This window comes from Cebus imitator, unplaced genomic scaffold, assembly GCF_001604975.1.
Source record: "Cebus imitator isolate Cc_AM_T3 unplaced genomic scaffold, Cebus_imitator-1.0 Scaffold71, whole genome shotgun sequence".
NCBI lineage: Eukaryota > Metazoa > Chordata > Mammalia > Primates > Cebidae > Cebus > Cebus imitator.
In genome coordinates, this window is record NW_016107386.1 from 1165456 (window position 1) to 1177928 (window position 12473).

Genomic DNA, 12473 nt, shown 5'->3' on the forward strand with positions numbered 1-12473 from the left:
CCATGCCCAGCTGGCATTGTGTTTCATTTTTGTTTTTTTTTTGAAACGTAGTCTCTCTCTGTCGCTAGGCTGGAGTGCAATGCTGCGAGCGATCTGGGCTCACTGCACCCTCCACCTTCTGGGTATAAGTGATTCTCCTGCCTCAGCCTGCCAATTACAGCCTGAGATTACAGGCACGTGCCACCATGCTCAGCTAATTTTTGTATTTTTAGTAGAGTTGGGGTTTCACCGCGTTGGCCAGGGTGGTCTCAATCTCCTGACCTCGTGATCCACCCGCCTCCGCCTCCCAAAGTGCTGGGATTACAGGCGTGAGCCACCGCGCCCGGCCCCATCTTTCTTCAGTGTGCCGTTCTGTGAATTCTGACAAAAGTATACACATCACCATAACAGAAACCAAAATAGCCCTGCCCCCACGAGTTTCTTCGTGCCTCTTTGTAGTAAATTCCCTCCTCCCACCCTCAGCTCCTGCGCAACCACAGATGTTTTCCCTCCCTACAGTTCTGCCTTTTCTAGAATGTCATGTAGATAGAACCATTATAGCATGTAGCTCTATTTTGGGTTGTATTTAGGAAAGCAACTTTGCTAAATTTATTTTTACCTACAGCAAATTTTGGTCAATTCATATGTATTTTCTAGGTATTGTCACTTCATCTTCCAGAAATTTTTTAATTTTTAATTTTTTTGAGACGGTCTGTCTCTGTCACCCAGACTCAAATTCCCGGCTCAAGTAATCCTCTCCCCTTAGCCTTCCAGGTACCTTGGATTACAGGCGTGCACCACCACACTTGGCTATTTTTGTATTGTTCTGTAGAGATGAGATTTTGCCATGCTGCACAGGCTGGTCTCCAACTCTTGGGCTCAAGTGATCCACCCACCTCAGCCTCCCAAAGTGTTTGGATTACAGGAATGAGCCACCACGCCAGGCCTGGAAGTTTGTTTGTTTTTAATATGGAATGCTTCACGAATTTGCATGTCATCCTTGCGCAGCAACCATGCAAATGTTCTCTGTATCATTCCAATTGTAACATATGCGCTGCCAAAAGTATTTTTTAATTCTTTATTTTTACTTATATGTGTGTATCTTACTTCCTTTTGTGGTTATAAGCAGCATTTCTCTTTTTACTTTAAAAAAAAAAAAATTAGAAACAGGGTCTCACTCTGTGGCCCAGGCTTAGCATCACTGAGCAATAACCTCTGGATCCTTCTGGCCTCAAGCCATCCTCCTGCCTCAGCCTCCCCAGTAGCTGGGACTACAGGTGCGATCCACTACGCCCAGTTGGTAACAATCATTTCTATTCATTAGGACAGTAAGGAGACAGGGAGATCCAAGTGAAAGGATATCTAAATGGAAGAAGTGGACTCCTTTATTCATTTTTGAATCTCAACTGCCAATAATACAAAAATCTGGTTGATAACCAGCTAGTAAATTTCCATTTTCCCTGATGTCAATTAGTGGTTACAAATTAACAGAAAGGTAGTGCCTTTTATATTTTTAACAAATTAAACCCATGAAAACAATCCTTGTTGAAATTTTTTTTTTTTTTAAGAGACAGGGTTTCACCACGTTGGTCAGGCTGGTCTGGAACTCCTGACCTCGTAATCCGCCCACCTTGGCCTCCCAAAGTGCTGGGATTACAGGCATAAGCCACCACACCCGGCCTTGTTGAAATATTTTTACAGGTTGGAATATTTCCAACTACTATGTGTATATAAAATTTAGTGTTTTTGTAAGTATCACTTAGTTTTTGGGCAATCATAGAATGGTGAAAATGCTCCTAAATATTAGTTTTCAAAATATTCTCTTCATAAAATGAGTTCCTTTAGAAAGGCAGTTACCTTCTAATAGTTAAAATGGTATCATCTTAAAAGGGCAGATTAGTGAGAGGTCAAGGAAAGGGCTCTATCATTTTTTTCTTGTGCTTGTTTTGTTATCTTCAATTTATGGTTTACTTACCAGACTCATTTGACAATCCTTTTTTTTTTTTTTTTGAGACAGAGTTTCGCTCTTGTTGCCCAGGCTGGAGTGCAATGACATGGTCTCAGCTCACTGCAAGCTCTGCCTCCTGGGTTTAAGCAATTATCCTGCCTCAGCCTCCTGAGTACTAGGATTACAGACATGTACCACAATGCCCGCCTAATTGTTTTTGTATTTTTTGTAGAGATGGCGTTTCACCATGTTGGCCAGGCTGGTCTTGAACTCCTGACCTCAGGTGATCCGCCCGCCTCAGCCTCCCAAAGTGCTGGGATTACAGGCATGAGCCACCATGCTGACAATCCTTAAATCTACCTAACCACACACAGATAAGCTGCAATAAAATAAACCACTGTCAAAATTGAGTTATTCTCACTTTTTCTTCATGGTGTCTGGTGTGCCAGCTAATGTTAGACCAGACTGTGACCATCAATCATTCTGATTGGTCAGTGGCTCACCACAAGTTTTGTGGGTTTTTTTGTTTTACTATCACCCCTGCTGAACGACAGGAATGCTATCTATCTGTATACTAGGTAGAACAAATTAGGATTCTCATATCAAGCCGTATTTTAAATATTAGCAAAAGCTAATTTTTTTTTTTGTAAGATAAAAAATTAACATACATAGAAATTTTCTTCCCTATCCTTCAATGGAGGCCTGTGCACACTGTCACACATTCTATCTTGGAAGCTACTGGCGTGACAATTCCAGGATGGTCCAGAAAGGCAGATTTTGGTTCACTACACAGAACCGTCTTTCAAGAAGTAGAGATTTCCAAAAGGATCAGCACCCCTAAGTAAAGGATTCCCCAAATATTGGAAGCAGAAGCCAGATGAATGGCTGGATGACGACTCAGCTGAGATGCAGAAGCAGGGGTAAATGGATGGGATTCAGTTACTTCCAAGATCCTTTTCTAAGAGTTCTTCAGTATTATGTTAAAGACTAGAAATGACAGGTGGCACCCGTGTTTCTATGCATAAGGAAACTAACAGGTAACAGACAACTAGACTAGTAGCCAAATAGACGTACCATCAAGCTGAGTGACCTTGGGTAAATCATTTCATCTTCCTGGCTGTGTTATTTCATCTTCCTGGCTTTGTTTTTTCATCTGTAAAAGATGGGGCCAGAATTAAATAACTTTTAAGGCCCCATACAGCTCTAATATTCTGGGGTTATATGACTCTGCTTCATCAAATATTATGTTGGGTTCTAAAACATACCCTTTAAAAAAATTCTTTATTATTATTTTTTAGTTTCTCTGAAATAGAAAGTATATTTGAAATGCCTTTTTGGTATATATTATAGTGATAAAAGGTTTTATTATTTCTTATTCGTGTAATGTGTTTTGTAACTATTACATCAACTTTGTAATTCTGGAGTTACATGGGCAATTATTTAAAGTATTTCTCTTTTCAGTTTTCTCAGATTTTATTCAGATTTTTGCATCTATATTCATAAAAAATCAACTATATTATCATATCACCTTTCTCGCATCATTTTATTTTTTAAAATGAAAATTACTTCATTAAATGAGTAGTGTCTTATGATCATTTTCTATATTTTGGGAGTATATGTTCTTTGACAGTTTAGAAAAGTCTCATGAAAGCTTTCATGAGCAAATGCTATTTTTACTGGTTATTCTTAATTTGTGGGTTATTTCTCATAACCAAGCTGGAATATTCTCCTTTAAGTGTCAGTTTTGCAATTTTATATCTTTAGAAGGAGCTGGGCATATATAAATCGAACTTTCAGCTGCAAACTGAGAACTCTTTTTCAAATCTAATTGATTTTAAATATTGCCTATTCAACTACAAATTTACCAATTTGTACTTTTATGGCAACACTTTACCAATTTAATCTATAAGAACTACTTAATTTTTTTTTCTAATTTGTGTCATTCATGCTTAATTTTATTATTTCCATTTTGATTTCTTTCTAAATTCTACCTATATATCCCTTTAAAAAAACAAAAATATTTCCNTGATTCAGATCTTACAATTTTGTTTTTGGAGCATTTTTGATTTCAAATTATTGGATTAGGGACCCTCAACCTTATTAAATTCAAGAAAGGCTCCCCTAATACAGATATTTAAAGCATGATTATTTTCTTATAGTACTGCTTTGGTATTATCACATTCATTTTCTTGCACAGCATTTGAACATTGGGTATTTTAAAAATATTATCTTCCAGCACATCCTCTGCAATGTAGATGTTACTTACTGAAGTATTTTTTCCATGTTGTTGATCACTGTTTAATTCTATGTATGTTGTTTATTTCTATTAAAAACAAACCATCAGATTATGTATACGTTTCCACCTGTTCTCACATTTCTGGCTACTTTTCTTTCTTGTATTTTGTTATGATGTTCTCTAAAGTTGATTAAATTCAGTACAAATATGTTTTCATTATTTAATGTAAATTTTATCTTATATTTACTATTAAAAGTTTGTGAAAGGTATTAATATTTTATCACATACAATGTAGGCAATCACTTCTTTAATATTTGTTCCAGCATGAAGAAAACTTAGAGCATCCCTTCATTTTAATTTTTTTCCAACTTAAGTACTTCTTTGCTTCTTGCAATGACTGGACTTAGCTTTGTTTACTAAATGAGTGGTCTTTCTTTTCAAAGGTAAATTGAGTCAATCTGTGTTTAACAATACTGTAATTATTAATACATGTTCATAGAATTAATACATAAATTAATGCCTTTTCAGATCCTTCATATCTAGCTTTTTAACCTTAAGTTAATATCCATATGTATGAGAACTAAATGTAATTTGATATGCTTAGTCAACTTGATGATTGGACAATAACAACATGAACTACATTGGATTCACTGTTACTTCCTCTTTGTTTTTGCAGTGAAAACAGCATTTTCTATGTCAGATTTCTCTCAATCCCTCAGTAAATGAAGACCTAACTAGAACAATATACAGTCCCATTTTAAATTCAAACAAAGATATTCAAGTTTGACAACAGATTCATGGTAATGTCATTTTAAAAGATAGATCCAATGAACACAGATAAACATCAAAGTCTTCACCATGGCACAACCCTATGCTGCAATCACTCATAATAATTCAACTACCTTCATATTTGGCAGTAACGTCATACAAGTGAATGTGCTGATGATTAGAAAAATTACAAAATGAAAGCCAAGGTCACTTAATCAAGAATTACAGCAACAAAGAAATCCTAGGAATGCAGGTCAAGGCAAGCGGCGGCAGCTGGCCTGACAGTGATACCATTTGCCTAATGTTCATTTAGGAATTTGCTATCACAAATAAAACCTCTGAGTTACTAGAACAGAAAAGGAAACAATCAGGTATTACTTATCACCATTATATGACCATGAAATTAAGATATTTCCTTAATGAATAAGAGAAAAAAAATCATTCTTGTGTTTATAATAGAAGCTCTATTTCTGACTTTAAAACATTACTCAATATTTCCTTAAGTACTGCAATGTAGACAATACAGCCTTTTTTTTTTTTTTAGTTGAGACGGGATTTCGCCATAATGGTCAGGCTGATCTTGAACTCCTGACCTTGTGATCTGTTCGCCTCGGCCTCCCAAAGTGCTGGGATTAGAGGCGTGAGCCACCGTGCCTGGCCTGACAATATAGCTTTTGACATATTAAAAGTTCTATGGGAAAACTCTTTTAATTTTGCTTTAATATCAAACTAAACAAAGCAGCTGAAAAAATTCAATAAGAGCATGGGTTAGCCCAATTCAAGAAGTACTTCCAAAATTCAACCACCTCGCTTCTTTTTAGGAGAAACTGTACATCAACACAAAACTTTTCTAACTAAACTTTGGAGAAGAAAATAGAAAACCAAACCCAGAGCACAAGGTTGTGAAGGTATTTACTCCTCGGCATTAGGCAAAGGAGTGCTACAGCACTCTTACATGTCATTCTATTTCAACAGATGATTCAACTGGTCCTGTAGATCTGATGACTGTTCAACACTAGAAATTAGAATAGAGACAGGGTTTCATTGGAAAGAGCAATAAAGACATTTTTGTAAAAACTATTTTTAAAAAAGTTTTTTTCATTACAGACAGGGTCTCGCTATGCTGCATAAGGCAATCTTGAACTCGGGGCTCAAGCGATCCTTCAGCCTCAGCCTTCCAAAGTCCTAGGATTACAGGTATGAGCCAGCCACTACACCTGTCCTATACAAGCTATCTGTACTTTAATGCATAAATATTGCTGCATGTAAATCAAAATTTATATTGGTCCAGTTGGGTCCCAGAGTGTCTAAAGTCTGAAGGAAGGTTTGCAGGTTTGTAAAACCCATTAGTAATGTAAACAATATTGCAAGGGACAAATTTAATCCATTTTGAAAAACAAGGCTGTTTAATGGCTTTTGCACATTTACTCTGCTTAATGAATATTACCAATGTAAAAGGTTTTCTATTCCTTAAGGTTGGTCTCTATACCCTGTAACTTTTAGAAAGCTTTACTATTAATAGCAGTGAGTTGAGTTACTGCATGCCTTTGAAATATGCTGTATTCTTTAAATCCCAAGTGAATATCCCAGAGAGTATTTCAATTTGAGGGCATATGTCAACCACCAGAGTTTTGTATTGATCCTGGACCCAGCAGTCTAATTTCCCCCAGCCTGCTTCAGTTGGTTCCTTACTCCTCTACCTTTGGGGTTACTTACTTCTTCTGAATAGCTTCTTGCCTAAATCAGAAAAGGAAAGAGGAAAATAGACATAAGAAAATCTAGTGAACTAGTAGAAGTTTCACTTGTGACCAGATACATGCAGTACAGGCAGAAGAAATTTCAGCTTATGTCACACTTTGTATTTCTGTCCATCCTATCCTAAGATTGTGCTATTGAACAAGGATCCCTATCTAAGTGCAGAGCTGCTGAAAAGACGGACTCTAAAAGTAAACAGATAGTAACACTCTCCCAGAGTGAGAAATGTGGTCCAACAAACTAAATGCATGGCTTAAAATTAGTCTGCATATATGGAATGAAATGGTCACATTCCTAATATGTAGATACCCAAAGAATGACTATGACAAACATTAGCTATTTAAATATCAAAGAGTGAAATTCCTCTTTCTCTCTTTCTCTCTCTTTCTTTCTTTCAAGTCAGAGTCTTGCTCTGTCGGCCAGGCTGGAGGGCAGTGGTGACCAATCTCGGCTTACTGCAACTTCCGTCTCCTGGATTCAAGCAATTCTCCTGCCTCAGCCCCCCTAGTAGCTGAGATTATAGGTGTGTCCCACCATGCCTGGCTAATTTTTGTATTTTTAGTAGAGACAGGGTTTCACCATGTTGGCCAGGATGGTCTCAAACTCCTGACCTCAGGTGATCCAGCCGCCTTGACCTCCCAAAGTGCTGGAATTACAGGCATAAGCCACCATGCTCAGCCTAATTTTTTTTTTTTTTTTTTTGGAGTTTCACTCCACTCACTGCAACCTCCACCTCCTGAGTTCAAGCCTCAGCCTCCTGAGTAGCAGGGATTACAGGTGCCCGTCACCACACCCAGTTAATTTTTTGTATTTTTAGTAGACATGGGGTTTTGCCACGTTGGCTAGGCTGGTCTTGAACTCCTAACCTCAGGTGATCTGCCCTCCTCGACCTCCCAAAGTGCTGGGATTACAGGTGTTAGCCACCGTGCCGAACCCTAACCATATATTTCTAATAGGTACATAAATATAATATCAAGTACATAAAATGTAAAACAACATGAAATAAGATGAAAAGCAAATTCTAATGGAGAGGAGGTCTCTTATATTTCAAAATTCCCTGCATGATTTATATGTAGCAAGTACCACAGCTACCTACATACTATGTAAGATGCAGGTACGTTACACTTGATTTCCTAGAAGAGGAGCTGACTTCCCAGGAGACACCTTGGGTACTGTCATCAAATACTGACTAACTGCCTCATTGGTACCAAGTATAGTGCTAGCATGGTCCTGGCATGGGCCCTGCCTTTAGGGAGTTTACAGTCTCTCTGAGGAGGCCTCAATTTAACATGAGGAGGTTCATAAAAGGTGGACTCTGCTCCTGATTCTTATCCCTTATCCCCACTTCTTCTGTAGTCTCAGGCATCTTTGCCATGGAGAAAAGTCATCCTTGGCCACCCCCACCTTTACTCCCACTCCGGCCTCTATAGGAAAGCGCTAAAGCACAAAGGCCATGAAAGCAGACTGGGGATAACGATTTTGCAGCGAATAGTTGCTGGAGGGGGCATACTCACTGGTATTGAAGATGTGTTGTTATGATTGCCATCTTCCTTAAACTCTGCATGAAAAGAGAGAGAGAAATAGAACATTCCACTTCCCTGCGGCCCTACAAACTATACACATAAAACCCAAATAATTTTTTTTAAAAAGTTGTTTCTTACATCTTCTGAGTGCAAGATGGCATCTTCCTGTAGTACCATGTTTCGAGCTGCCTGACCTAGCAGCTGGAAGACAAAAATAAAATGGTAATAATCAAAATTCCCAAACTTCCTGCAATCTTCTCTCTGCAGCTGTTACACCACAACCCTCTCTCCTCTCCCACTCTTCCACCCTATACAACCACAAACACTCAAAATGTAATGGAGAATAATTTTCTATTTGTTCATGTTGAAAATTCGTTTCACTGGCACTATGGCAGTTCTGACATGGACTCAACATCTGTTCCAAAGGCCTGAGAAATCAAGTGTTTCCTAACTGCTGAGCTGTTGGCACAGTGTATTCATGAAGTGCTAAGAGAAGTCTGCGAAAAACTTTGGCTCTACAAGTCCAGTGAGAGAACATGACTCCTGACCTTTAAAGGCAGATTTGAGATTTGGGGTGGTTTAAGAATGATAAAGGAGCAGGAGTTAGAAGGCAGCTGAAAAGGACAGAGGAATATAGCTGTTTAGAAACGGAATAAGGGAAGGCCAGGTGCAGTGGTTCACGCCTGTAATCCCAGCACTTTGGGAAGATGAGGTGGGCAGATCACTTGAGGTCAGGAGTTTGAGACCAGCCTGGGCAATGTGGTGAAACTCCAGCTCTATCAAAAAATATAAGTTAGCCAGGCATGGTGGCGCATGCTTTTAATCCCAGCTACTTGGGAGGCTGAGGTGGGAGAATTGCTTGAACCTGGGAGGTGAATGTTGCAGTGAGCCAAGATCACACCACTGCACTGCAGCTTGGGTGAGAGAGCAAGACCCTGTCTCAAAAAAAAAGAAAGAAAAATAATAAGAGAAACAGTCAGGGGTGCAGGGGAAGCCATGAAAAGAAGCTCAGGGCTTAAAATGGGGAACTACCCCATAAAAGATGGCCAGAGAGGGCTGGGAAAAAGAAAAGAAAGGAGATGTCCAGGTGTGGTGGCACGCGCCTGTATTCCCAGCTACTTGGGAGGCTAAGGCAGAAGAATCACTTGAACCTGGGAGGCAGAGGTTGTAGTGAGCTGACATCGTACCATTGTACTCGAGCCTGGCAACAAAGTGACGCTGTGTCTCAAAAAAATAAAAGAAAGAAAAAGAAAAGAAAGGAGAAATGTGCAGGCAGAATTTAATGAGGTCACTGAGTTTAATGGGTACTGAGACCAAGAGCAAAAAGCAGAGCTCAGATTCAGCTGAGCAGCCTACAGTCAAGACAGAGCTGACTGCATTAGCACTGAGAGGCAAGCAGAAACCAGCAGAAATTTCTGGCTAATACTGCACCCTGCTCCTGGCATACCTAAATGCCACCAAGTAAAATGAGCTACTGTTATGTGTCTCCTACCAGTCCTTCCCTGTTCTCTTGGGTCAGGAAGACTCTGGTGAAAAGGGTGGTGTGACTTCAGAGTAACTAGGATTGCCAGATTCCTTCCCCAACCCAGGGCCGCTTTATTTATTTTTAAGTTTTAAAGTTAGTAAACCTTTCTGGACTTCTAAAGTCAAAACAATAAAATAGGACTTTCCATCTCTATCCCTTTCTTTCCCTGTTCTCTCCCCCACATGCATAGCAATTTTTTTATTTTCATTTTTTTGAGACAGGGTCTCACTCTGTCATCCAGGCTGGAGTGCGGTGAAGTGATCTTGGCTCACTACAACCTCCACATCCTGGATTCAAGCGATTCTCCTGCCTCAGCCTCCAGAGTAGTTGGGATTATAGGTACACACCACCACGCCCAGCTAATTTTTGTATTTTCAGTAGAGACGAGGTTTCATGGTGTTGTCCAGGCTGGTCTCAAACTCCCAACCTCAGGTGATCCACCTGCCTCAGCCTCCCAAAGTGCTGGGATTATAGGCGTGAGCCACCATGCAGGACCCCATACATAACTATTTTTATTAGTTTTGGGGTTTTCTTTCCAATGTTCCTTTTTAAACAAAGGACACAAGTATTTATTTTCCCCCATACAACCTTCCTACTTACTATGTGTACTTGTTCACACCTTGCACATAGTCTATCCCTCTCTCTCTCTTATATATATATATATTTTTTTTTTTTTGAGATATCATCTCACTGTCACCCAGGCTGAAGTGCAGTGGCACCATCACTGCTCACGGAAGCCTCAACTTCCCGGGCTCAGGTGATCCTTCCACCTCAGCCTCCAGAGTAGCTGGGACTACAGGTGCACACCACCATGCCCAGATAATTTTTTGTAGAGACGAGGTTTCACATGTTTCCCAAGCTGGTCTTAAGCTCCTGGGCTCAAGTGATTTGCCCGCCTCAGCTTCCCAAAGTGCTGGGATTACAAGCATGAGCCACAGAGCCCAGCCTACACCTTGCTATTTTCACTGCAATAGATCCCTGAGGGTTATCTCCAGCAATACATATTGAATCTTCTATTCAGCTGCTATCTCTTATTGAACCCACTGCTCTTTTACAACTGTAGAGTACCACATTCTATAGGTGACCATAAGATTATTCAATCAGGCCGCGTGCGGTGGCTGACGCCTGTAATCCCAGCACTTTGGAAGGCCAAGGCGGGTAGATTACGAGGTCAGGAATTCGCGACCAGCCTGGCCAAGATGGTGAAACCCCGTCTCTACTAAAAATAAAAATAAAATTAGCCGGGCATGGTGGCACACACCTGTAGTCCCAGCTACTTGGGAGGCTGAGGCAGAAGAATTGCCTAAACCCAGGAGGTAGAGGTTGCAGTGAGCCAAGATCACACCACTGCACTCCAGCCTGGGTGACAGAGTAAGATTCGGTCTAAAAAAAAAAAAAAAAAGATTATTCAATCAGTTCTCTGCTGGGGTGCTGGGAGATTTGGGAGCTGTTCCCAGTCTTTCCCCAAAGTAAGTAGTGATCCAAAAAATCCTCATATCTTATATCTTATGTCACAGCTTTTACTGTTACAAATATCCATAATCTTTGCATCTTTTTGCCAGCATATGTTTGGGATAGACTCACAGGACTGTGATTGTGATTGTGGGGTTTGAATTTTGCTACTTATTGCCAAATTCCTCTCCTTTAAGACTGTACCACTTTGCATTCCCACCAACAATTATGAAATGCCTGTTCCTCCTATGGTTACTTTTAGGGGAAAACTTCAAACTCCTATAGATGGGAGATGGTGACTTACAAACCAATGGCAGGAAAAAAAAGGGGAGTTTCTAACAGAATCTACTTCATTCACTTATTCATTCAACAAATATTTATTGAGTGTTTAACATATGCCCATACTCTAGTTAGGTGTGATAACCGAGCTCACAATCTGGAGTGGGTACAAAGGAGACACAGGCACTTAAATCATCTTACAGTAAGTGCTGATGGGGAAGCACTGGCTGCTCTGGGAGCACAGAGTGGGGCAGGAGTATCTAACCGATTACAGGGGTAGGTGTTCAGGAAGGGTTCCTAAAAGAAGAGACTTCTAATCTGAGACTTAAAAGCTAGGGTTTAGTCAGTTTGCATGAGAAAAAAAAAAGTTAGGGTTTAGAATTCATCTTGTGTGTATAATTTTAGAGGAAAATGGCATGATTCCTTTTTCTGTTTTAGAAATGCAGTAAACAGGTGGACTACAGTGGGGAATGCGGCAGAAAGATTGGTCAGGAGGACACGGCAGGACTCCAAGCAAGCAACAAGGATGGCCTGAAACATAGAAGCAGCGGAGAAAAACTAGAAAACAGTCTCAATGGGAGTTGTGTTTGCCTTGATGCAGGGGCTGTTGTCATGTAAAGCCAAGGCCTTTCCTTGATATATTCATTGGCAATCAGCATCACTTTCCTACATAAGCCAACCAGACACGTAACACACCATCTGGGATTTCTAGCTTTGCTTTCTTTAAAATGGGAGAACATTGGTCGGGCACAGTGGCTCATGCCTGTAATCCTAGCACTTTGGGAGGCTGAGGCAGGAGGATCACAAGGTCTGGAGTTCGAGACCAGCTTGGCCAATATGGTGAAACCTCATCTCTACTAAAAATACAAAAATTAGCCAGGTGTGGTGGCAGGTGCCTGTAGTCCCAGCTACTCAGGAGGCTGAGACAGGAGAATCGCTTGAACCTGGGAGGCCAAGGTTGCAGTGAGCCGAGATTGTGTCACTGCACTCCAGCCTGGGCAACAGAGC

At 40.2% G+C, this 12473-nt stretch overlaps 1 protein-coding gene and 1 non-coding gene across 2 annotated transcripts in view; both read right to left on the bottom strand.

Moving 5' to 3' along the window:
- Window positions 1-942: 942 nt before the first annotated feature.
- Window positions 943-1046, bottom strand: LOC119471739. The gene has a single exon (XR_005200809.1). It is a non-coding gene; the product is annotated as a U6 spliceosomal RNA (small nuclear RNA).
- A 3326-nt stretch (window positions 1047-4372) lies between these two features.
- The window catches only part of BORCS7 (BLOC-1 related complex subunit 7), a 12663-nt gene continuing 4562 nt past the window's right edge, over window positions 4373-12473 (bottom strand). Inside the window, exons 2-5 of the mRNA XM_017531088.2 lie at window positions 8348-8410; window positions 8201-8244; window positions 6648-6668; window positions 4373-5946 (exon numbers count right to left, since the gene is read on the bottom strand). Coding sequence (XP_017386577.1) covers window positions 5895-5946; window positions 6648-6668; window positions 8201-8244; window positions 8348-8410 — 180 coding nt within the window. The 3' untranslated portion in view covers window positions 4373-5894. The remainder of the gene's footprint in view (window positions 5947-6647; window positions 6669-8200; window positions 8245-8347; window positions 8411-12473) is intronic.